General features: G+C 37.2%; 1 protein-coding gene across 2 annotated transcripts in view; it reads right to left on the reverse strand.

The window, feature by feature from the left end:
- Window positions 1–27,567, reverse strand: part of USP34 (ubiquitin specific peptidase 34) — a 287,003-nt gene that overhangs the window by 164,871 nt on the left and 94,565 nt on the right. For both annotated transcript variants that reach the window (XM_066267204.1, XM_066267203.1), the window contains exons 8-16: window positions 27,483–27,544; window positions 18,486–18,567; window positions 18,307–18,399; window positions 9,716–9,841; window positions 9,414–9,543; window positions 8,916–8,951; window positions 8,228–8,358; window positions 7,329–7,942; window positions 3,047–3,261 (exon numbers count right to left, since the gene is read on the reverse strand). In XM_066267204.1, the coding sequence (XP_066123301.1) occupies window positions 3,047–3,261; window positions 7,329–7,942; window positions 8,228–8,358; window positions 8,916–8,951; window positions 9,414–9,543; window positions 9,716–9,841; window positions 18,307–18,399; window positions 18,486–18,567; window positions 27,483–27,544 (1,489 nt within the window). The remainder of the gene's footprint in view (window positions 1–3,046; window positions 3,262–7,328; window positions 7,943–8,227; window positions 8,359–8,915; window positions 8,952–9,413; window positions 9,544–9,715; window positions 9,842–18,306; window positions 18,400–18,485; window positions 18,568–27,482; window positions 27,545–27,567) is intronic.

Genomic DNA, 27,567 nt, shown 5'->3' on the forward strand with positions numbered 1-27,567 from the left:
TAATATAAGTAATAGTGTCTTAAATATTTGTGTACAAGTCTTTGTATGGATATTTAACTTTCCCTTTCTCTTGTGTAAATGCTTAGGAGTTAATGGGTCAAAATGTAAAATGTATGTTTATCAGAAAGAAACTAGAAACTATTAAACTGTTTTCAAACATGACTGTGCCATCATTTTACACTACCACCAGCAGTATATTAGAGTACAAGTTCCTGCTTCTCCACATCATCTCCAATACTCTCTGGTCACACTTTTTAATTTTAGCTATTCTTCCCTGGCAGATTGGCTCAGTGAATAGAGCACTGGCCAGGCATGAGGACATCCCAGGTTCAATCCCCAGTCAGGGCACACATGAGAAGTGACAATCTGCCTATCTTCCCCTCACTCTCCCTTTTCTCTCCTTTTTCCCCTCACAGCTTGGTTGGTTCAAGTGTCAGCCTTAGGTGCAAAGGATAGCTCAGCTGATTAGGCATCTTCCCCAGATGAGGGATGCCGGGTGTATCCCAGTCAAGGCTCATGTGGGAGTCTATTCTCCTCCTCTCACTTAAAAAAAATTTTTTTAGGTATTTTAGTAGGCGTGCAGTAGAATCTCATTGTGGTTTTTATTAGAATTTTCCTAATAATCAGTGATACTGAGTTGCTTATTAGCCATTTATATACCTTCTTTGGTGAAATAAATCATTTCTCACTTTCTAATTAAGTTATCTTACTACTGACTTATAAAAATTTTTTTATATTCTGGATACAAGCCCTTTATATTAGAGATATTTCCTCAACTCTGTGGATTAACTTTCTGGTTGTCTTTTTTATTTATTTATTTTTAAATTAATTTTATAAAATATATAAGATACAGACCATTTCTATCAACCCAAAAAGTTCCCTTGTGACTTTCAATATTATAGAAATGTATATAAATTATATATAGCATGTATTCTTCCCTCTACCATCGTTTGCTTGGAATGTTTTCTGATAGTCATCCATTGTGTTGCACTGTATCATTTTCCTTTCCATTGATGAGTATAGTATTCCACTATTTGAATATACCACAATTTGTTATCTACCAGTTGAATCCAGCTGAGACTCTATGAATGAAGCAGGAATGAATATTCATGTAAAAATATTTTTGAAAATATGTTTTCATCTCTCTTGGATAAATACCTAGGATAGGAATTGCTAGGTCATATGGTAGGTACATGTTAACTATAAAAACCTGGCCTGACCAGGCGGTGGCGCAGTGGAAAGAGCGTCGGACTGGGATGCAGAGGACCCAGGTTCGAGACCCCGAGGTCGCCAGCTTGAGCATGGGCTCATCTGGTTTGAGCAAAAGCCCACCAGCTTGGACCCAAGGTCGCTGGCCCCAACAAGGGACTACTTGGTCTGCTGAAGGCCCGCGGTCAAGGCACATATGAGGAAGCAATCAATGAACAACTAAGGTGTTGCAATGCGCAATGAAAAACTAATGATTGATGCTTCTCATCTCTCTCCGTTCCTGTCTGCCTGTCCCTGTCTATCCCTCTCTCTGACTCTCTCTCTGTCTCTGTAAAAGAAAGAAAAACAAAAACCTGAAAAAACAGTTCCCAAACTAGCTTTACTCTAGTATTTTATACTTCTTGACAACAATATTTGACAGTTCTAGATGCTCTATATCCTTAGCATCATTTGTTATCATTAGCCTCAATATTACCCATTCCAGTAGGTGTGCAGTAGCATTTGGTGTTAATTTGCATTTTCTAGATGACTAGAGATATTGAGCATCTTTTTGTGTATTTATTGACCATTTTATATCTTCTTTTATGAGTTAACCGTTCAAATCTTTTGCTCATTTCTAAACTAAATTGTCTTAATTTGTTAGAAGAGTTCTTTACAGTATTAAATACATTGTAATGCAAGGTAGATTCAGACTATTAATACATTATATAATTTTGCTAAAATTCTAACTTCATATAGTAAAAAATATGTACAGTACTGAGAAAAAGGAAAATGGGATAATAGAAGGTAAAAATTCAAAAAGTGTTCAAAATCAAATGACCTGAATCTTAACCTATTCATTTCTCAACAACCACAATAATGTAACAATAAAAAAGGTAACCACATCTAGATTATGTACAAGTAACATCTGAAATCAGTCATAGTCCACAAGTCCTATCTCCAACTTTGATCATAATCTTTTAGAATAAATCTAACTGACCAGGTTTATATAGTTTGCAATGTACTGTCATCTCAAAACCCATTTCCTAGGTTAGCAAGTGCTGAATCTTTACTTATTTTATTTGTCAACTGGTTTCAGAGAGAGAGAGAGAGAGAGAGAGAGAAGTATCAAATTGCTGTTTCACTTAGTTGTGTATTCACTGACTGTTTCTCATACATGCCCTAACTGGGAGGTCAAATCTGTGACCTCTGACACACTGGAGCAACACTTTATCCACTGAGCACCAGGCCAAAGCTGAATAGAGACCTTTAAACGCCAATTCTAAAACCGTTTTTCTCTCTTAATTTTTCTCTTTCCTTCTTTTAGTTCTATTTTTTAACCTCCACCTCTCCAAATCTGTTATGTCCTATTACTTTTTAAAATTAATTTACTGATTAAAACCATCATTTTTGAAGATTTTATCATCCCAGATGAAAGCAGTTACCCCTTTTCTTACTGCCCCAAACCTGCCTAGATCCAGGTTAGACATTTTACATAAATGGAATCATATAATATGTGATCCTGTATAAGATCCTGCTTTTTAGTCCTACAATTACTGAATATAAAAATCTAATAAAGTTATTTTCTAAAATACAAAGCTATACTTTTTATACATATTTTCTATATTTCTTTTTTTAGTTAAATATCTCTTGATAGAACTTAAGACTCTATACCATAACACAGTATAAATAATAACTTCATTTCCCTGGGAAGAAAACTATCATATGAAACTTATTTGGTAAAAAACAATTAAGCATCATAACCTTAACAGTTGATTCATTTTAACAATGTAATTAATATAAACTATGCCTATTTTAAAGAAAGCAAGGTACTTTTTTACTTACTATAGAATCTTACCTTGACTAAGATGTTCATGGTAAATAGATGCTAAATTGGGAAGATGTTGTTGGAGATGAGATGTTAGCTCTGCATGTGAATTAATCTGAACTAGCTCCTCTTCACACCCAGATTCTTCACCGTCAAAATCAGCCATATTTTTTTCTGATTTTGCACTGACCTGGGAGCTACTGCAACTAACATCATCTGCACTTAACATATCATCAACCATATGCCTGTAACACAGAGAAGGGCAAAAAGTTACTAATTACCTATTGAAACACAGTATGTAAATACCAAAGTATCTCTCAAAACATGTGGAACAAGTACACATTCAAGAACAAAGCTATATTTTTTAAAATAATATAGTATGTTCAGAGATTTACAAAAACTAAAAAGCCCACAATGTCAGAACTATATATGTTTTACAGTACACTTACATGTTATCTACCCCATTAACACATTTCACTAAAACAACTTCAAAGAGAATAACTTCAGAAATCAGTAAATTTAATTTTACATAATTATTTTAGAAATTCAAATCACAACATGAAACTTAAAATTTGTTTACATTTACTCATACAAATGCTGGATCAAACAAGATAACTACCAGAAAATATTTCAATTTAAGGCTGCAATCTAAATGTGATCAGTATTAATTGGGGGACTTCTAAAACATACCATACGCCTGACTTGTGGTGGTGTAGTGGATAAAGCGTTGATGTGGAATGCTGAGGTTGCTGGTTTGAAACCCCGGGCTTGCCTGGTCAAGGTATACATGGGAGTTGATGCTTCCTGCTCCTCCCCCCTTCTCTCTCTCTTTCCCTCCCCTCTCTAAAATGAATTAAAAAATTTTAAAAACCTAAAAATGAATTAAAAAAATCAAACCCTAAAACATACCATACTGGATGCTCTAAGAATGTAAGGAAAATAGAATGAAAAAAGAACATGAAGAAGAAAAGTTCAGGATTGATTTACAGACTAACAAGTAGCACCATATGTAAAGATTATGGAAAGGGCTGACAAAAAAAAAAAGGAAGATAGATAGTATAAGGAGCTTTTGGGACAACTTCAAGCATACCAACATTTGAATCATGAGGGTGCCAAAAGAAGAGAGAAAGGAAGATATTGAAAAGCTATTTGAAAACATAATCATGAAAAATTTCCCTAACCTGAGGAAAACAGACACACCAATCCAGGTAGTACAATCCCAAAAAAGATGAACCCAAAGAAGCCAAATCAAAACACATCATAATTAAAATGCAAAAGGTTAAAGACAAAGAGAATTTTAAAAGCAGCAAGAGAAAGGCAGTTAGTTATCTACAAGGGAGCTCTCCTAAGATTGTCAGATGATTTGTCAATAGAAACTCTGTGGCCCTGGCCGGCTGGCTCCGTGGTAGAGCATCAATCAGCCCAGCGCGTGTGCATTGTCCTAGGTTCGATTCCCGGTCAGGGCAAACAGAAGTGCTCATCTGCTTTTCCACCCATCCCCCTGCCCTTCTCTTTCTCTCTCCCTCTTCCCCTCCTGCACCCATGGCTCAACTAGAGTGAATTGGCCCCGAGTGCTGACAGTGGCTCCACAGCCTCTGCCTCAGGTGCTAAAATATGGCTCTGACTGCAGCAGAGCAGCAGCTCCAGATGGGCAGAGCACTGACCCCTAGAGAGCTTGCCAGGTGGATCCCAGTCAGGGCACATGCACTAGTCTGTCTCACTGCCTCCCCTCCTCTCACTGAATAAAAAGAAAAAGAAAAAAAATCAAAGAAACTTTGCGGAACAGAAGGTGTTGGCAAGAGACAGTAAAAGTGGTAAAGAGCAAGAAGAACCTACAGCCAAGATTACTCTTACTCTCTCAAACAAAGCCATCATTTACGATTGGACAGATAAAGATCTTCCCAGAAAAGAAAAAACTGAAGTAGTTCATTACCACCAAACCAGTACTAAAAGAAATGTTAGAGGGTCTTCTTTAAAAAAACAGAAAATAAATACTGTACATAAATAGAGTAATAAAATGACAATAAATATATACCTGCTGAGAATTACTTTCAATACAAATGGATTAAATGCTCCAATCAAAAGATAGGATTACTGAATGGATAACAAAACAAGACCCTTACATATGCTGTCTATAAAAGACTCACTTCATGTTTTAAAGACACAGATTCAAAGTATAGAAATGGAAAAAAAGATTTTGTGAAAATGGAAACAAACGAGCAAAAAAACTGGAGTAACAATACTTAAATCAGACAAAATAAACTTTAAAACAAAGAGACAAAGGACATAGCAACTCCTCTCAGGGTGTTTATCCGAAGAAACCCAAAACACTTAAATTGAAAAGACATATACATCCATATGTCTGTTGCAGCATTTACAATAGCCAAGATATGGAAGCAACCTAAGTGTCCATCAATAGATAATGGATAAAGAGAAAGAGGTGCATATATAAAATGAATTCAGCCATGAAACAGAATGAAATCTTGCCATCTGCACAACATTGATGGACCCATGCTAAGTGAAATAAGTGAAAGAAGTGAAAGACAAATGCCAGCTTACTTCACTTATATGTGGAATCTAAAAAACAAAATAAACAAATAAGCACAACAGAAACAGATTCATATATCATATATATAGAGAATGTTCTGATATTTGCCAAATGGGAGACGAGTTGGGGGAAATGAGTGAAAAAAGTAAAGGAATTTAGAAGTACAAATTGGTAGTTACAGAATAGTCATGGGATGTCAAGTAGAACATAGGGAATCAAGTCAATAATATTGTATTAACTATAGATGGTATCGGATGGGTTTCAGATTTATCAGGGTGATCACTTTGTAAGTTACATAAATATCTAATCATGGGGTTGTACACCTGAAACTAATATTGTATATCAACCATAATTTTAAAAAATTTTAAGGGTCTGGTCTAAACTGTGATAAGGTTTAAGTATAATACTATCTATACACAGAATACTGAAAACTAAGTAAAAGAAAAATCTTAATTTTTATACTGGTTACATGTTGATATTTTAAAAATTACTACTGAAAAATAAATTTATAACAGTAATTAAAATTAACCTCTCCTGTTTCATTTTGCTTTCTTTTCTAAGAGCAGGGGGAGGGGGGAATGGAGAGAGATAAAAAGCATCAATTTGTAGTTGCGGCACTCTAGTTGTTTATTAATTGCTTCTCATATGTGACTTGACCAGGGGTTCTCCAGCCAAGCCAGTGACCCAGGGCTCAAGCCAGAAATCTTGGGCTTCAAGTCAGCGACCTATGGGCTCAAGCCAGCAATCATGAGATCATATTGATGATTCCACACTCAAGCCAGGGACCCCGTGCTCCAGCTGGATGAACCTGTGCTCAAATCAGCAACCCTGGGGTATTGAACCTGGGACCTCAGCAACCCATGGTAATGTTCTTCTAACCATTGTGCCACCACCAATCAGGATCATTTTGCCTTTTGTTTTGTTTTAAAGTTAAGTGAGAGGAGGGCAGTTAGACTCCCACATGTGCCCTGACTGGTACCCACCCAGCAACCCTCATCTGGGGTCAATGCTCTGCCCACCTGAGGCTCATGCTCACAATCAAGCTATTTTTAGCACCTGGGGCAGAGGCTCCACGGAGCCATACTTAGAGCCTGAGGCCAACGTGCTCAAATCAATTGAGCTATGGCTGTGGGAGATGAAAGAAAGAAAGAGAAGGGGGAAAATGAGAAGCAGATGGTCGCTTCTTCTCTGTGTCCTGACCAGGAATCACACCCAGGAGTTCCATATGCCAGATTGATGCTTTACCACTGAGCCAGCCAGCAAGGGCCTCATTTTGCTTTTTAAAATCAGCTCAATAGAAAATTAAAAATATATTTTTGTGGCACACATCTGTAGTTTACATTATATACTTATTGGACAGCACTGATCTAGAACAATTTTAATTGAATAAATATAGGCTATAATTACTTCCCTAATGGAAATAAAGCTGTTTTTTATTTTCCTTTTCTCTCTCTTTTTTTTTTTTAGAGTCAGAGAGAGGGATAGATAGGGACAGACAGGCAGACAGGAATGGAGAGAGATGAGAAGCATCAATCATCGGTTTTTCATTGCGACACCTTAGTTGTTCATTGATTGCTTTCTCATATGTGCCTTGACCGTAGGCCTTCAGCAGACAGAGTAACCCCTTGCTCAAACCAGATGAGCCTGCGCTTAAGCTGGTGACCTCAGGGTCTCAAACCTGGGTCATCCGCATCCCAGTCCAATGCTCTATCCGCTGCGCCACAGCCTACTCAGGCTTTCTTTCTTTTCTTTAAGTAGACTTACCCATCATGGTGGTGGTGGTGATGATGATGATGATGGTGGTGATGCTGTGGACCAATAAACTGCCGGCAATTAAATAATTCATTCCCAATAGTTTCCCCAAGAAAATCCCCAGTGCGTGTAATACAAGATTCCTGAGATGCTTGTGCTATATGAGCAGCATTCAGTTCCCCTGGAATATCATGTTCTGGGTCTTCTGAGTGTGAACAGGCATCTAGTATACGTATTCGATTATCTACTGATGGCAGTGACTCAGTGTTAAAACCCAGGTCCTTTCCTGTTCCATTGCTTGTCCCACTTCTTTCTGATGGGCCTTGGGAATCCCCTAAGCAAATGGCTGCTTGACTTTCTAACTTTCTGTTACGAAGATCTGTACCACAACTGCTTTTAGGAGGATTTTGACCATGATCATCATCTTCATCTTCTTCTTTAAGGGCTTCAATATCTGCAATGTCTTCTGACTGTACTTCACTGCCAGGGCTCCCAGCAGACTGACTTGCATGGCTAGAATTCACCTCATTACTAGATCCATCACTATGCCCACTACTGCTACCAGGACCACTGCTTCCATCTTCACCGCTGTTGGCAGTTTCATCAGAACTTCCCTGCATGGATTCCTATAGTTAGAAACAAATAGATTTAAATAAATATTTACATTAATAAGAAAGAGTAACTGACATTAACACACTGTACTTGTTAAAAGGCTGCCAGTCTTGACTCATTCCTTTTAAAAAATACAAAATGGAATTAAAAACTCAAAGAAAAAGACCTCAATAATACCATTTAAAAGAGAAATTACACCAAGCATAGATCATGTTTATATTCCCAATTCAAAGGATAAACATGGCAGAAATAAAAAATCACTTAAAGGGGAGGGCGGGGGACATGAACTATTTTCATACCTCTGTGTCTGAAAGACGCTGTTGCACATGTTTGGTTCTATTAATAAGTTGCTCATCCATTTCAATGTCACTGCCTCCACTTTGATGAGTATCACTGTTATCACTGCTTTGAGGACTAGCTGCAGGTGACCCTATATTAAACAGATTTTTTGTTTTACTTCTAATTTATATTAACATAGCTCTATCAGAATGACACTGTCTTTTCATTCTTTGATTTATCAAAGCTTCATACTAAGTAGTCAAAAATTTAATCTGCAAATATGTTAACATTTACCAAGAGGATATACACTATTTCAATTAAGTCAAGATACTAATAGTTTAAACAAAAAAGGTAAGTGAGCTGCGTAACTAGTTAAGGGTTTACTGTATTTTTCACTCCATAAGACACATTTTCCCCCCCAAAAGTGGAGGGGAAAATGCCCATGTGTCTTATAAAGCGAAAAATACAGTATTTTATTAAATATTTTAACACACCATTTGGTTCAGAATATTTTTTTTCTTATTTTCCTCCTTAAAACCCCAGGTGTGTCTTATGGTCAGGTCCGTCTTATGGAGCAAAACATACAGTACATCTTGTGCTAAAAATGAACTTTACAACTCTGATACAAATATATAAAATCAATTTACATATGACCATCGATATAAAAGTATAAGTCATCTTGCCATGCACTTCTAAGACTCAACTTACAAGGTGATGGAGCTGCTCTTCTCAGCTCTTCTTCCTCTGAAGGAAAAGGAAAAAACAGGAGGGAAATATTCTAAATGACTGAACTTCTTTGGAACAGCATATCAGTTGTTCTTATTAGATAATCAATAAGATACAGGTAGGGAAATCTGCAATAATGTAAGTCCCCACCACCTGCAGTAGTAGTTGTGGGTACCTACAAAGAAAAGCCTAAGAAAATAGTAGTATATGATGTCAGGAGACAAAAATTGGGGTAAAAGTTATAGTTTTAGAAAGTGTTAGAATGCTATATACATAAAAAAGCACATATAAACACCTGAAATGATAACCAAAAAAATGAACTAAACTCAATTTATTCATTCTTTCACAAACACTATACTGCCCATCTGAAACTCATTTTGAAATTAAGGTTGAACTGAAACTACTTAGCAGAAACTACTTCAAATTGGTGTTATAATCTTTGGACAACTTACTTCATAAAGTAAATTACACTTTACTAACCTTTCTTATTTCCAATGGGAAGATTAGTATTTAATAAAGATGCAAAAGAACTCTGTTTAGATAGCTGAGCCTTAGCTGCTAGAGCATTATTCCATAACGCTTTAATTAACATCGATGCCAAGTACAATGTCTTAAAAAAGAGAGAAAGAAATTAAAATTAGAAGTTTTTGGCAACATCACAACTGTAATATCCTTTTGACTAACTGAAATGCTAAAAGTAGCAAGCCACAAGTTAAATTATCTGAATCACAAATTTTCAATTACTTAAAAAAAAAACTATGATCATGTTTTGAATAAATTACCTGTTCAGTATGAACACTTGGCTCAAGAGCAGAGACCAGATTAAGTAGATGTCTAAGTGGTACTGGATCCAAATTCTTGATGAGTGAAGGAAATAAGTCATGTATATACCGACTACAATGCTTCAACTACAAAATAAACGTAGAGACAATAGTGAAAAATAATTGCTACATAAATAAATAATATGGTAGCATAAAAGTTACACTGTTATTGTTTGTTAAGTTATATAGTTTTAAAAGCCAAAGCATCTGGTACACAAATATTTTTTAACATGCCGGTAAAATGCTAATTACCAAATATAATAAATGGACAGCACATAAAACTGTGAAAATAAAATACCATTTAGGCAGAACTTGATCTTATCCAAACAAATCAAAGCTTAATTTTCTAATTACAAGAGAAAAACCCTAAATAAATAAGTTTCTGGACTCTAAGTATAAAAAAAATTCCAATTAAATTTATTTACATATCATTAATATAAAAACTTAAGCAATAAATTAAAATGTAGGTGGTTACAACTAAAATAATAATTAGGAGACAAACCAATTAAATATTATTTTAAGTGCATTTTATTTTTCATACTAAATGGTTATAAGTATTTATATAACATGCTTATTTTATTGGAGTACCCAATAGAAACTTCCTTATAATAAAGGTCTCAATAATAAAAGTCTCAATAATAAAAAACCAGGAGACAGTCTTCTTTGTTATATTACACAGAATTATGTAATTCTGAGAAAAACTATAGTCACAAAGATATGACTATTAAATATTACAAAATAAGTATCTTTTATAGCCACAAATCTGCTAACTTCTAAATCAAGTTAGAGCAACAAATATGACTAGAAGAGTAATTCTCAATTTGAGGGCTCCAAAGGTAAAAAGCTGAAATATGCTATTTATCTTCAATACGTAAAAAGTCTGTAAGAGGCCTGGCTTGTGGTGGCACGGTGAATAAAGGGTCGACCTGGAACACTGAAATCTCTGGTTCCAAACTTGGGGCTTGCCTAGTCAAGACACATATGGGAGTTGATGCTTCCTGCTCAACACAATAGGAAACTTCCTTATAATAAAGAAGTTCCCTTCTCTCTCTCTCTCTTTCTCCTCTCTAAAATAAATCTTTAAGAAAAAAAGTCTGTAACAAATGTAACTTTCTCTATTCTAAAGCTTTGAATTTATCTTCAGGAATAAATCATATGAACTCTTCTGTTTCCCCTTTCAAGGTAAGTACACACAACTTAATTTTGAAAGAGAAGATGAAATTAGTAACATTGAAGAAATCCCTCTATGTCAGGGTAACTTCTTACAAACTACATTAATTACTTTAATAACTACTATTTAATTCAACACTACTGACTATCCACTAAAAAAAGAAAAACAAAAACAAAACCTGCAGGACTTCAAGACTAAAAACATCACTTGATTTTATAAGAAGTAAATCATCAATTTTTTTTTTTAGAAGTAAATCATCAATTTTAAGCATGCCACTTTTTATAGATCTTACCAAAGAATGTTCAATTTAATATAGTATTATAGACTACATAGTTTATACTTGCTTTTTGACAAGTAAATACTAGATTATAAGTTTCGTAATTAAAATGTGATAAAAACATAGTACATAAGTTTCTGACTTGCTGCCCATTTAATCATTAATAAAATGGGATTTCCACAATCTTAGTTTTTATGATCAAATACTTTATTGCTTATCTTTAAGTAACAAGACCCTTGAAAGATAATTATGTAATCTGATCACGGAGACAAAAAAACCCAAAACAAACAAAAAATCACATGAGGCTTTTATGTAGGTGCACATTATGAAAAAAAATTCAAAAACTACAGGGAAAAATATTGACTGCATGGCTTGAGTCCTAGTAAAGATGACAGTGTTGTCTGACCTGTGGTGGCACAGTGGATAGAGCACTAACCTATAATACTGAGGTCACTGGTTCAAGATCCTGGGCTTGCTCAGTTAAAGCATGTAACAACAAGCAAGAAGCCAAGCAATGAACAATTCAACTGAAGCAACTATGAGTTGATACTTCTTGCTCCCACTCTCCTCTCTCTGTAAAAATCAATAATTAAATCTTAAAAAAAAAAAAAAGACGACAGCCTGACCTTTGGTGGCACAGTGGATAAAGCATTGACCTGGAATGCTGAGTTTGTTGGTTCAAAACACCAGGCTTGCCCAGTCAAGGCACATTTGAGAAGCAAATACTATGAGTTGACACTTACTGCTCCTCCCCCCCCTTTTCTCCCTCTCTCTAAAACCAATTAAAAAAAAAAAAGAACAGTGTGAAGCTAGACTCTTCTTCACTTATCAAAAAAAAAAAAAGAGCCCTGGCCGGTTGGCTCAGCGGTAGAGCGTCGGCCTGGCACGCGGAGAACCGGGGTTCGATTCCCGGCCAGGGCACATAAGAGAAGCGCCCATTTGCTTCTCCACCCCCCTCCCCTCCTTCCTCTCTGTCTCTCTCTTCCCCTCCCACAGCCAAGGCTCCATTGGAGCAAAGATGGTCCGGGCGCTGGGGATGGCTCCTTGGCCTCTGCCCCAGGCGCTAGAGTGGCTCTGGTCGCTGCAGAGCGACGCCCTGGAGGGGCAGAGCATCGCCCCCTGGTGGGCAGAGCATCGCCCCTGGTGGGCGTGCCGGGTGGATCCCAGACGGGGGCATGCGGGAGTCTGTCTGACTGTCTCTCCCCGTTTCCAGCTTCGGAAAAATACAAAAAAAAAAAAAAAAAGAGAGAAGAATGTCAGGGAAAATGGCAGAGCAGGAAGTGGCAGAAATCCATCTCTGTACCAAGACAGCAATTTTAGTTACAGAAACTGATATAACTATTCTGAAACTCTAGAGTAAATATGAACTCTTGTGCTTCCAAAGGAAAGTTTGGCCAGTAAACTGCAATTACTATCGGCCAGTTCCAGTGTGATGGCAGTAACCCATTCAGGCAGGCAGCTGTGGGAACAGCAATATATGATTGTGATGTAGTTTGCTGAAGTCACTGTAGGCAATAATGATACTGTACTCCAAATAACAATTTTCTGTTCTGACTATAGATTCCTACATCTGATTGGTGAGGTGCAGGCACAGAACCGGGCTGGCAACATTTCAACCCAAAATAAGTTAGAATGACTAGTAGGAAATTTAAGAGCCATAGGTTTTATTGCACATTCAATATGAACTGTGTATGTAGGAGTTTAGAAAGGCACTACACGTTCTAAAGACAAGACACAGGCTCAGAAAACGTGAGAAGACCATAAACAACAAAAATGCTCTAACAACAATAAAAACAAGAGCGCACTTTGAGAAAAGAGGACAATCAGATTTCTGAGCTAACACATTACGAAATTCCAATGTCCAGTTTTCAACCAAAAGAAAGAAAGAGAAAGCTAGCCACAATTTAGAAAAAGATACATGAATACATGGTCCATTTAAGTGAATAATTCAACAGTATGTACCCAAGGAAGCCCATCCACTGTATTTACTAGACCAAGGGTCGGGAACCTTTTTGGCTGAGAGAGCCATGAATGCCATATTAAAATGTAATTCCATGAGAGCCATACAATATGTTTAACACTAAATACAAGTAAATGTGTGCATTTTATGTAAGACCAACACTCTTAAAGTACAATAAGTCTCTGAATTCTTTTTAATAACTTTGTTATGCTTTTGCTAACCAATGATGAATAAAGTACTTCTTACCATTAATGCGACTTCTGGTGCTGCATGGTTTTGCTGATAGCTTTGTAGTCCGGTTGATATATAGTAAGGTTAAGCTTCATGCAGGTGTTGAGACTTCCATCCGTTAAACGTGATCGTAGGTTGGTCTTAACGTTCTTTAGATGTGAAAGACTGCTCACATGAATAAGTAGAGCCAAACATTGTTAGTACAGCAATATTCACACGCTGCAGTGTGTGGTATATGACAGGAAGCACTTTCCAAGTCTTGACAATCAGCTGGTCCACGGGTTAAAGTTTTTCCATTTCTTCCCACCTGTGTTTGCTCGCCAACTCTGCTTGCTGTCGTGCAAGTCTTTCCAAATCTTCATTCAGTGACTTGAACTTATTCACCCACATGTCTGAGGCCCTCAGGTCAGCAGCTTGTACCTCAAAATCTCTGACAGAGATATCGGGGATGTAACTGCACACTCGTGTGGATGGGTGGTGAACTTAAAAAGACGAGTGTGCTCACGAAATTCTCCAAAGCACGCTTTGAATGACTGCAGGAGATTAGATGTGAAGCCCGCTAGCTGCTGGAGATCAAGATGTTGAACAGGGCCACTTGCTGTGCATGCATCTTTAAACTCTCCCAGTTTTTCAAAGTGTAGTAAACGACCTGTTTCAATGTCGGCAATGAAGAATTCCACCTTGTTTTCAAACGCAAACACTGCATGTTGAAGGGATAAGACTGTATTTCCAATGCCGTGCATTTTCACATTGAGCTGGTTCAGATGTTCAGTCATGTCCACGAGATAGAACTTCAGGAGCCACTCAGTGTTAGCTAACTCAGGATGCTCCATGTTTTAAATTTCAAGAAAAGTCTGGATTTTGCTCAGACAAGCGGTGAAACAGCTAAGCACCTTCCCTCTTGACAACCAATGCACATTGCTGTGCAGAAGCAGACCAGGATAATTATTCCCAACTTCATCCAGCAGTGTTTTAAACTGGTGATCATTTAAAGCTCAGGCAACAATACTGTTAACCACCCGAATGACCAGCGACATCACCTCACCAAGCTGCTCGCCACACATCTGAGCACAAAGCACCTCCTGATGTAGGATGCAGTGAAAACCTAGGATGGGTCTCTTTTCATGTTCACAAAGAAATGCTATGAATCCTCTGTTTTTCCTCACCATGTACGGAGCACCATCAGTACACACCGAAATAAGTTTATCCATCGGTAGATATTTTTCTTTAGTGAACTCAGTGAAAGACTTGAATAAATCCTCCCCTCTTGTCTCTTTCATAGGCAAAACAGCAAGACTTTCCTAACGTAGTGTGTCATCAACAGCATATCTTGTAATCACGCTGAACTGGGATAAATAGCTTCCGTCTGTTGACTCATCCAAAGCGAGAGAAAAGAATGGTGCTGCATTTATGTCCTTCACTGTGTTGCCTCAATTTGATTTGCCATCATGATAGTACGATTGTGAACAGTTCTTGCCGATAGAGGCATGTCTTTTATTCATTTGATTATTCTTATCCTGTCCGAAAAGTCATCAAAAAGTTCATTGGCAACATCAAGCATGAATGTTTTGGCATACTCCCCATCTGTGAATGGCTTTCTCTTTCTCACAATTGCTAAAGCACCAGCAAAGCTAGCTGAATTCCAGTCACCTGTTGGGTCCAAACACGGAGTTGCTGCTGACTAGCTTGCACTCTGCACAGTAGCTCTTGACATGCTTTCTTCCTGCTGTCCCCCGCTGGATATTTCGATGCAAATGCAGTATGGCGTGTGTCGAAGTGCCGCTTTATATTTGACCATTTCATCAATGCAATTTTATCATTGCATATTAGACACACTGCAGAACCTGCTCTCTCCACAAAGGTAAATTCCTCTGTCCATTCCTGCTGAAAAGTATGATACTCCTCATCTTTTTTTTTTCTTTTAGCCATCTTTTTCATCAAAAGGGTTTCTGCAATTAGCTAGCTAACTACTTGATTAAAAGGAGGGAAATTTACTTCCTGACCTCACAATGACCCATGTACATTATGCACTATCCAATAAAAATTTGGTGTTGTCCTGGAGGACAGCTGTGATTGGCTCCAGTCAACCGCAACCATGAACAGGAGTGGTAGGAAATAAATAAATTGTAATACATTGAGAATGTTTTATATTTTTAACATTTTTTTTATTAAAGATTTGTCTGCGAGCCAGATGCAGCCATCAAAAGAGCCACATCTAGCTTGCGAGCCATAGGTTCCCGACCCCTGTACTAGACTAACATTTTAAAACACCTGCCTTAAAATTGTTCAAAAGGGCCCTGGCTGGTTGGCTCAGCGGTAGAGCGTCAGCCCGGCATGTGGAATCCCGGATTCGATTCCTGGTCAGGGCACACAGGAGAAGAGCCCGTCTGCTTCTCCACCCTTCCCTCCCTCTCCTTCCTCTTTATCTCTTTCTTCCATTCCCGCAGCCAAGGCTCCATTCGAACAAAGTTGGCCTGGGTGCTCAGGGTGACTCCATGGCTTCTGCCTCAAGTGCTAGAATGGCTCCAGCTGTTATGGAGCAATGCCTCAGATGGGCAGAGCATCGCCACCTGGTGGGCATGCCAGGTGGATCCCAGTTGGGTACATGCGGGAGTCTGTCTAACTGTCTCCCCACTTCTAACTTAGGAAAAATACAAAAAAATTTAAAAATTTGTTCAAAAAACCTAAAGAAAGAAAGGACAGAAAAAGAATGCCTAACAAAATGAGATTATCATTGGTCCTGGCCAGTTGGCTTAGCGTTAGAGTGTTGGCCTGGTGTGTGGATGTCCTGGGTTCAATTCCTGGCCAGAGCACAACAGGAGAAGCACCCATCTGCTTCTCCACCCTTCCCCCTCTCCTTTCTCTCTCTTTCCCTCCTGCAGCCAAGGCTCCACTGGAGCAAAGTTGGCCCGGGTGCTGAGTATGGCTCCATGGCCTCTGCCTCAGGCACTAGAATGGCTCTGGTTGCAACAAAGCAACACCCAGATGGGCAGAGCATCGCCCCCTGGTGGGCATGCCAGGGTCCCGGATGGACGCATGCGGGAGTCTATCTCTCTGCCTCCCCACTTCTCACTTCAGAAAAATACAAAAAGAAATAAAATAGACAACATGGGTATCATGAGAGAAATGGCTATTATAATAGCAAAAATAAAATTAAAATCTAAGAATAAGCTTAGTATGAACTAAAATCAGTATATAAATAATTTTGAAATGCTAAATGATACCAAAGAAATGGAATAGCATATTTTATAGAGGAAGACAGAACTTCAATTCTCCTCAAATTAAAAACAGAATTTTTAAAGAATTAAGTCAATGCTAAAATTCATGTGGATAAATCTACAGGACTTAAAAATATCCAACCACATATTTGAAACCACAAACTTGAAAGTGATCAGCAAACAAACACCTTAAGCTAAGCAAAAGACAACATCAAAGTATAATAGAGCCATAACACAAACAAAAGTCCAATTTTATTAGTACGTAAGATCTCCTATGAAAAGAAAACAAGTTAAGCAACTGGTAAACAGCAAAGCTTTTATAAACAGGTATTTCCAGAAAAGAGCACAAAAACAGATTGTTTTTCTTATTTTCTAAGTGAGAGGAGAGGAGATGGAGAAACAGATTCCCGTATGCTTACCGACAGGGATCCACCCACAATCCCTGTGTCAGGCCAATCAATGCTCTGCCCATCAGGGGCCATGCTGGCAAACATGCTATTTTTAGCACCTGATGTGGAGGCTCCACAGAGCCATACTCAGTGCCCAGGGCCAATGAGCTCAAACCAATTGAGCCATGGCTATGGGAGCAGTAGATGGTGAGGGAAAAGAGCAAGAAGTGGGAAAGAGAGGAAGAACAGGGGGGAGTGGAGGGGTGTAGAAGAAGATGGTTGCTTCTCCTGTGTGCCCTAAAGGGAATCGAACCTGGGACATTCACATGCCTGGATAATGCTCTACCACTAAGCTACCTGGCACGGGCTAAAAATGGCTCTTAAACACAAGATTTGCAACCTGCTTCATATAAAATAAATGCAAACTTAAAACATCAAAGATCACCTTTTATCACCAGCAGTTTAGCAAATATCAAGAAATTTCAAACACAATGTTTTCAAGAGAATAAGGAAACAGTGCCATCATCACACCAATATCTACCACAAGTAAACCATACATATACTCTAACCTAACAATTCTATTTCTATATAGGAACTAATCCTATTTAATAAATGTACATGGACAAATTGACTATGTTAGAAACCTTTTATTGTATCATTGTGTATAACAGAAAAGATTGGGGGGGAATATGCCTATGAATAAGAACTGATTAAATAAATTAAAGTGCATGTATATATAAGAAATATTATGGAGTCTTTAAAAAAATAGTGCTTGCTGTATTGATATGGTATAAATTAAGTGAAAAAAGCCAATTCCATTTGATATGCAACATTTGTGGAAAAGAGAAAGACAAGGGAAAAAAATGTTTACAATTAGCTATTTGTATAGAAAACCGGTAAGGCACCAGAGAACTGCATGCCAGGGAGACAGGGGCAGAAGGAGGAAAATGTTTAAATTAAATTTAGTTTTTGGATTTTGAACCATGTGCACATATGCATATTCAAAAATTAAAAGGCTAAAACAATAGAAAAAACATACCACAAAGGGTTCAGTATACAAATGAAAATAATAGGAAATGTTTCTTAATACACCAACATAGCTTCAGTAAGAACTAATTAATTCACTTCCTTTAATATTACTAGTAATATAGTAGTACGACATATACTCTAGAAACCAGACTTCATAGGTTGCATGCCCAACTTTTCCCACATCTCAGTTTCTTTAGCTATAAAATGGGATAACAGAACTTACCACATAGAGAAGTGAGACACTTAGAACATAATAAATGTAAGCTGTTAATATTACCTGTGCTGCAGCCCAAATACAATCAATATGCTGAGTACTCAGTCGCCCTTCTGCTGCCAAAAAATTCAAAATCACTTGGCACTGTTTGATAATCTGGAAAAGAAAAATTATTATAGTTAATTTTAAAAAATATTCTTCTGTCTTCATTGAGCAGAGAAGTCATATAATCATTCACAAACCTCAATATGTAAATTTGGTCCAAATATATGCTCTACTACATTGTTGCTTATAAGCCAGTCTGCAAGTTCTTTGGCAATGGATCTAAAATCAAAGGATAAACAGTTAATACATTAAGAAATATTACTATCACTTTTACATGTCTATAACACAGACACAGTTGAAAAACTGTACTTGTTCACATAAAAACTATAAAGAAGTGATTATACACATTTAACAGTTTAGATTACTAACCAAAGAATAACAAAATAAGACATGACAATTATACTTAACTTTGTTTTTTTAAAGATTTTCATTCATTTTTAGAGAGACAGGAGAGAAAGAAAGACAGAAAGGGGGGAGCAGGAAGCATCAACTCCCACATGTGCTTTGACCAGGCAAGCCCAGGGTTTCAAACTGGCAACCTCAGCGTTCCAAGTCGATGCTTTATTCACTGCACCACCACAGGCCAGGCAATACTACTTAATTTTATAAAGAAACAAAAAAATAAGTAAAATCCTGGAAAGTTAAGGTAACTACTCTCACTAGGTACACAGGTGAGAACACAAAGTGTTACAACCTAATAAGCCATGTATCTTCCTACTCAAGAACTCTGCCTTCCCACTTTTCAATTCTATTGAAGGCAATAAAGTGTTCAGAGAAGGTTTCCCAAAATGATGAGGTAACAGAGTGAAAAAATTATCTCCATGTCAAACTGCAAATCTCCTGCATGATACTAATGAATATGCCGTTAACATGGTCCAAATATGTCAACTGACCGTTCAAAAGTTAGTTACATTTACCAACATCTCATCATTCATCTAAAAAAAAAGTTCCTATTTTAGAATGGTTTACCCTTCATGTTTTAAATTTTATTTATTTATTTATTTGAAAGAGGGAGAGACAGAAACATCAATCTGTTCCTGTATGAGTACTGAGCAGGAACCGAACCGGCAACCTGTGTGCATAGGGATGATGCTCTAACCATCCAGCCAGGATAGATTACCCTTTAATTTTTAGATCTAGCAATTCTATTTAAGAGTAATAACTCACTGGCATACAAGTTAACCTATTACGTTAGTTCTACCAGTAAAGTAGTGTGGGTTTATCAGTTGTCTTTTACAACTTTGATATATACATGACATCTAATAAACTGAACAGTTTGAAGACTGCAGTTTAATAAATTAAAACTTAAGCATAGCCTGACCGGGCAATGGCGCAGTGGCTAGAGCGTCGGACTGCGATGCGGAGGACCCAGGTTCGAGACCCTGAGGTCGCCAGCTTGAGCATGGGCTCATCTGGTTTGAGCAAAGCTCACCAGCTTGGACCCAAAGGTTGCTGGCTTGAGCAATGGGTTTCTCGGTCTGCTGTAGCCTCACGGTCAATGCACATATGAGAAAGCAGTAATGAACTAAAGTGCCACAACGAAAAACTGATGATTGATGTTTCTCATCTCTCTCTGTTCCTGTCTGTCTGTCCCTATCTATCCCTCTCTGACTCTCGCTCTGTCTCTGTAAAAAAAAAACCCTTAAGCATATACCTATAAATCCATCACCACCACCAAGACAACAAACATATAACCCCAAAAGTTTCTCTATGCCCCCTTTGTAATCCATCCCCTTTCCAGCCCCCACACCACCAATCCCCAGATAGTGACCTGCTTTCTATTATGGTTTTCATTTTCTAAAGTTTTATGAAAATAAGTAATACAGTATGTATTCTCTTTTAAATCTGGCTTCTTTTACTCAATGTAAGATTTATCCATTATTTTGCATTTACAACAGCCATTGATTCCTAGGGTTTTGGCAATTGTGACTAAAGCTGCTATAAATATTCATGTACAGGGTTTTTCCGTGGTGGTAAGTTTTCCACTCCTTTGGATAAATTTCAGAAAGTATGATTGATTAATCACATGATGAGATGTTGAGTTTTGTATGAAACTGCCAATCTGTCTTCCAAAGTAGTTGTGCCTTCTTGTATTCCTACCAGCAATGAATGAGATTTCCCGTTGATCTACATCCTGTCAGCATTTATTGGTATAAGTATTCTGGATTTTGTACATTCTAATAGGTATATAATGGAATCTCATTGTTATTTTAATTTGCATTTCCCTGATGAAGAGGATGTGGAATATCTTGACATATATTTATTTGCCAAATGTACATCTTCTTTGATCTGCTAAAGTCTTTGGTATATTTTTAATAGGGTTGTTTGTTTTCTAATTGTTGAATTTTAAGAGTTCTTTGTATATTTTGGATAACAGTCCTTAATCAGATGTGTCTTTTGCAAATATTTTCCCCTGTATGTGACTTGTCTTCTTATACTCTTGACACTGTCTTTAGCAGAGCAGGACTTTTAATTTTAATAAAGACAAGCTTATCAATTCTTTCTTTTATGAATCATAGTCTTGTTTCCAAAAGATCATCACCATACCCAAGACCATCTAGGTTTTCTCCTATATTATCTTCTAGGAGTTTTATAGTTTTGCATTTTATGTTTCTGGTGTTTGGGGTTTTTTTTATTTTATTTACTGATTTTAGAGAAAGCAGAGAAAGACAGAGAAAAGTGGTGGAGAATGAGAGGAAAGTATCGATTCATAGTTGTTGCTTTTTATGTGCTTTGACCAGGCAAGCCCAGGGTTTTGAACTGATGACCTCAGCATTCCAAGTTGATGGTTTACCCACTGCATCCCCCATAGATCTGGCTGCATTTTATGTTTAAAAATGTGTAATCCACTTGCATTAATTTTTGTGGAAAGTGTAAGGTCTGTGTCTAGATTATTTTACTTGTGGTTAGCCAACTGTTTTAGTACCACTTGTTGAAAAGACTATCTTTGCTTCATTGTACCACCTTTGCTCCTTTGTCAAAGATCAGTGGACTATAAATGGTTCTATTTTTGACCTCTCTATCCCGTCCCATTGATCTGTCTATGCCAGGGATAAGTCAACCTTTTTATACCTACTGTCCACTTTTGTATCTATGTTAGTAGTAAAATTTCTAAACGCTCACCGGTTCCACAGTAATGGTGATTTATAAAGTAGGGAAGTAATTTTACTTTATAAAATTTATAAAGCAGAGTTACAGCAAGTTAAAGCATATAATAATTACTTGCCAAGTACTTTATGTCGGATTTTCGCTAAGTTTGGCAGACTAAATCTTTATAAAACAACTTACTATAGTTAAATCTATCTTTTTAGAATCAGTTTATAAATGTCCTCAAAATAACTTTCTGGGATTATGACTGCGGTTACACTAAATCTACAGGTCAAGTTGAAAAGAACTGGTATCTTTAAATTTTTATTTTCTGACATGGAATATCTTTCCATTTATTTAGTTCTTCTTTGGTATCTTACATTAGAATTTTCTACTTATATAATACTTGTCCATATTTTGTTAGATTGACTCCTAAGTATTTCATTTTTGTGGTACTAATGTAAATGGTATTGTACTATATTTTAAATTTCAAATTCCTTTTGTTAATAACTGCTATATAGGATTCACTGTGTACATTAACCTTATATCCTACAATCTTACTATAACTTGCTCACTAACTTCTCGAGTTTGTCCTTTTCTTTCTAATTTTTAATACAGATGATCATGTTTTCTGCAATCAAAGAGTTTTATGTTTTTCCTTCTCATCTGTGTACCTTTCATTTCCCTTTCTTGCCTCACTGCATTAGGGACGACTACCAGCAAAATGTAGAAAAGCAGTGGTGAGACGGACAAGGGACACCCTTTTCTTGTTCCTATCTTACTGGAAGAGCTTTGAGCTTCTCACCATCAAGTATGATGTTATCTCTAGGTTTTGTAGATGTTTTTTACCAAGTTGAGGAAGTTCCCCTCTATTTCTAGTTTACTAAGAATTTTTAATCACAAATGAGTGATTCTGTCAAATGTTTTTTCTGACTCTTCATATGACTACGTGATTTTTCTTCTTTAGCTTATTGATATAATTACATTAATTTTGAAATGCTGAACCAGTCTTGTATACCTGAGATAAATCTCACTTAGTCATGGTATATAATTCTTTTTTATACATTGTTAGATTTGATTTCCTAATATTTCGTGAAGATTTTTCTACCCATGTTCATGAGAAATACTGGTATGTACTTTTCTTTTTTTATACTCTTTGTCAGGTTTTAGTATTGGAATAGCGCTGGCCTCAAAGAATAAATAAGGCAGAGGTATTTCCCCATGTATAAAACGCTCTTATGTATAAGATGCACCTTAATTTTGGAGCTTAAATTTTGGGAAAAAAAGGTATTACGTAAAGTTATTGAACTCAAGTAAAAAAATCTTAACAATGAGTGCAAAAAAGCAGGAACTCCCTGGGCTTGCCTGGTCAAGGCACATATGGGAGTTGATGCTTCCAGCTCCTCCCCCCTTCCTCTCTCTCTCTTTCTCTCTGTCTCACTCTCTCTCCTCTCTAAAATGAATTAATAAAAAAAAAAAAAAAAAAAAAAAAAAAAAAAAAAGCAGGAACTACAAGTAAAAAATCTATTACCACTGTATAGGACACACCTAGTTTTTAGATCCCAAATTTTTTGAAAAAGGGTGAGTCTTATACATGGGAAAATATGATGGTAATTTCTTCTTTAAATATTTGGTATAATTGACAAGTAAACATACCTGGGCCTGGTGCTTTGTTTTGGAAGGTTATAAATTGTTGTTTCTTCTTTAAAAAAATATGTATAGACCAACACAGATTCTCTATTTCTTTAAAACATGTTTAGATGGCTATTATACAAAAAAATTTTTTTAATTTTATTTATTCATTTCTAGGGAGGAGAGAGAGAGAGAAAGAGAGGGAGAGAGAGGAGAGAGAGACAGAGAGAGAGAGAAGGGGGGAGGAGCTAGAAGCATCAACTCTCATATATGCCTTGACCAGGCAAGGCCAGGGTTTCAAACCGGCGACCTCTGCATTTCCAGGTCGACGCTTTATCCACTGCACCACCACAGGTCAGGCTATATACAAAAATTTTAATAAAAAAAGTGGTGATAGGTATATTTTAGGTAGAATAAAATAGGTTTCAAAATAAAATGCACAGTAAAAGATCCCAAATTTTCCTCATCTATATAAATTATACAATAAAACACAAAGATTGAATAATTTTTCTTGTATGTCCATAGAAAAATTACATTTAATAAAAAAAATTTTTTTTAAGTTATAAATTAGGTATATGGACCTCGAAAGGTAAAACTTTACAATAAAACTACTAATGATATATTTTGCCTATTTCTGGGTAGACCTACAGGAGCCATCATCCATGATTAAACTCTCTGATTTATATGACAACTCAACAACTAAAAGTATTCTAAACAATGCACTTCATTCTTTCAATCACTTGAAGGACAGTGAAAGGTGACCCAGAAAGTTTTGTAATATCTGAGAACTGTAACTGTAACTGATCAAGCATAAAATTGGACAACATAATCAATAACAACCATTCAGGACTCTGGAAACATATATACAACAGGACTCTCAGAAAGAATAGGGGAAGAGAAAACAATTTGAAGAAATGAGAGGCAAAACATCCAAACTTGATTAAAAATATTCATCTATATGTTCAAGAATAACAACAAATCCAACAGGATAAAACACAAGGAGATCCAAACCTAGACACATCATATTCAAACTGTTAAAAGCCAAAGACAAAAAAAAAAATCTTAAAAGGAGTAAGAGAAAATGAACTAAGCAGCCTGACCAGGCGGTGGCGCAGCAGATGGAGCATCGAACTGGGATGCGGAGGACCCAGATTTTGAGACCCTGAGGTTGCCAGCTTGAGCGTGGGCTCATCTGGTTTGAGCAAAGCTCACCAGCTTGGACCCAAGGTCACTGGCTTGAGCAAGGGGTTACTCGGTCTGCTGAGGCCCGCAGTCAGGGCACATATGAGAGAGCAATCAATGAACTAAGGTGTTACAATGAAAAACTGATGACTGATGCTTCTCATCTCTCTCCGTTCCTGTCTGTCTGTTCCTATCTATCCCTCTCTCCGACTCTCTCTGTCTCTGAAAAAAAAAAAAAAGAACTAAGCATACACAAGGGAACCACAATAAGATTAATTAATAACTGACTTCTGATCAGAAACAAAGGAATAGAGCTATACTGGAGCAATGTGCCCATAATTTTATGAAAATTAAGTTATAAATCTGAAGTAGACAGTAACAAATTAAGGTGCATATTGTAGCCCACTCAGTAATGACTAAGAAAATAATTTTTAAAGCATAAAGAAATTAAATGGAATTAAAAGACAGGAGAATATAGAAAACCAACAGCAAAGCAGTAGACATAAATATATCATACAAACAGCATTAAGACTGAAAGAATAATCCAATCAAAAGACAGAGAATGTAAGGCTTCATTTTGTTTTTAAGAATTTTTATTTATTAATTTTAGAGAGGATAGACAGGAGAGAGAAAGAGAAAGGAGAGAGAGAGAGAAGTGGGGAAAAAGCAGGAAGCTTTAACTCCCATATGTGCCTTGATCAGGCAAGCTTGGAGTTTCAAACCAGCAACCTCAGCATTCCAGGTTGTTGCTTTATCCACTGCACAACCACAGGTCAGGATGTAGGGCTCCATTTTTAAAAAATCCAATTAAATGCTGCCCCCATGAGACATACTTACTTTAGCTCCAAAAACGCAAACAAGTTGAAAGAGGGTAGAAAAAGATATGTCATGAAAATAGTAAACATAAGTCACAGTGGCTATACTAACATCAGGCAAAATAAACTTAAGCCAAAATTATTTAACAGGAACAAAGAGGCCTGACCAGGTGGTGGCAAAGTGACTAGAGAGTCAGCCTGGGATGCTGAGGACCTAGGTTCGAAACACTATGGTTGCCGGCATGAGGGTGAGCTCATCTAGCTTAAGCACAAGCTTAGGAGTTTGAGTGTGGGCTCATAGACATGATGCCATGGTCACTGGCTTGAAGCCCAAGGTTGCTGGCTTGTGCAAGGGGTCACTGGTTCGGCTGTAGTCCCCACCCCAGTCAAGGCAATAAGAAAGCAATCAATGAACAAGTAAGGTGCCGCAACTACGAGTTGATGCTTCTCATCTCTCTCCCTTCCTGTCTGTCCCTCCATATCTTTCTTTCTTTCTCTCTCTCTCAAAAAATAAAAATTAAAAAAAGGGATATTTCATAATGATAAAAGTAAAATTATCAAAACTGTAACAACTATAAGCATAATAAACCTAACAAAAAGCCCCAAAATACATGAAGCAGAAACGAACAGAACTGAAGGGAAAATAAAAGCACCACAAGCACTGAATTTTGGGTTATGAATAAACTGCAGCAAATAGGCAAACTCACAAATACGGAATCCACAAAGTGAGGACTCACTGTAGTTGGAGACTTCAATACCCTACTTTTAATAATGGACTGAACTAGGTAAAAAAATCTACAAGAATATAGAAGGCAAACAGTACTACAAACTCATTAAAGCTAACAGACATTTCTATAACACTCCATACAACAGCAATAGAATAAACAGTCTTCTTAAGCACACATGAACATTCTGTAGTACAGATCATAGGCTAGTGGTTCAGAAAAGAAGACAATCCAGTTATCCAAAACTGGGCAAAAGAGTGAACAAACAATTCACCAAAGATGAAACAGAATGGAAAATTATTATATAAAAAAATGTGCCAGCCTGACCAGGTGGTGGCTCAGTGGATAGAGCATCAGACTGGGATGCGGAAGGGCCGAGGTTTGAGACCTCGAGGTCGTCTGCTTGAGCGCAGGCTTATCTGGCTTGAGCAAAAAGCTCACCAGCTTGGACCCAAGGTTGCCGGCTCGAGCAAGGGGTTACTCGGTCTGCTGAATGCCCGTGGTCAAGGCACGTAAGAGAAAGCAATCAATGAACAACTAATGTGTTGCAATGAAAAACTGATGATTGATGCTTCTCATCTCTCTCCGTTCCTGTCTATCTGTCCCTATCCATCCTCTCTCTGACTGTCTCTGTAAAAAGAAAAAAAAAAGAGCCTGACCAAGTGGTAGCACAGAGGATAGAGCATTGAACTGGGACACAGAGGACCCAGGTTCAAAACCCCAAGGTCATCAGCTTGAGCGAGGACTCATCTGGCTTGAGCACGGGTTCACCAGCTTAAGCACAGGGTCGCTGGCCTGAGCATGGGATCCTACACATGACCCCACGGTCACTGGCTTGAGCCCAAAGGTTGCTGGCTTGAAGCCCAAGGTCACTGGCTTATTAAGCAAGGGGTCACTCACTCTGCTGTAGCCTCCCACCCCCGTCAAGGCACATGTGGGGAAACAATCAATGAACAACTAAGGCGACAAAAGAGCTACAAGAAAGAACTGATGCTTCTCATCTCTCTCCCTTCCTGTCTGTCTGTCCCTATCTGTCCCTCTCTCTGTCTCTGTCACAAAAAAAAAAAAAATTAAAGACACATGGTTCTTGGTTTTCAAATTCAAGAAGGTCTCAGTTCAACCAACATCAACTCCTTAGGGCAGAACTAAGATTAATGTACATAAGTTACAGTAAAGCAAAAATATGACATGTTCATATACTTAAGAATTTCATCTAAGATTAAAAAACTGATTTCTATAAGGGAAGGACAACTTAATGAAATAAATATTAAAATAAAAAATTATTTTTAAAACCTTGAAAAGCCCTAAACTATAAAAACTACTTTTTATCCATGAGCATCATTAACTTGGTTTCCCCATAAAAAGGTGCTGAATGAGGTCTTTCCCTTTTCTGCATCAAGGATGCTTTCTGAAAACTATCCCTACCATATTCTTTACTACTAAATTCTCCTATATAAATACTATCCTTTTGCATGTTGTGCAAATAACATTATATGTTAATACATGCTGTTTAAAAACATGGAGAAATGTTTCAATATATTGTTGTGCAATCTAATGAAGACTACACAAAAGAAGCCAAAAGGCATAGACTTTCTAGTAAACACTTCAAATCTAATAAACACAATTATATTTACCATGTAAACCACACACATTAAAATGCTATTACTTATGTATCAGTAAGGTTCCTACTTACGTTTCTGTGTCTGACACCAATGATTCATTATTGCACACATCATTGAAGGTGTGAAGTTGATTCTATAATTAGAAAAATAAAAGTG

This window comes from Saccopteryx bilineata, chromosome 3 (assembly GCF_036850765.1).
Source record: "Saccopteryx bilineata isolate mSacBil1 chromosome 3, mSacBil1_pri_phased_curated, whole genome shotgun sequence".
Taxonomy (NCBI): Eukaryota; Metazoa; Chordata; class Mammalia; order Chiroptera; family Emballonuridae; genus Saccopteryx; species Saccopteryx bilineata.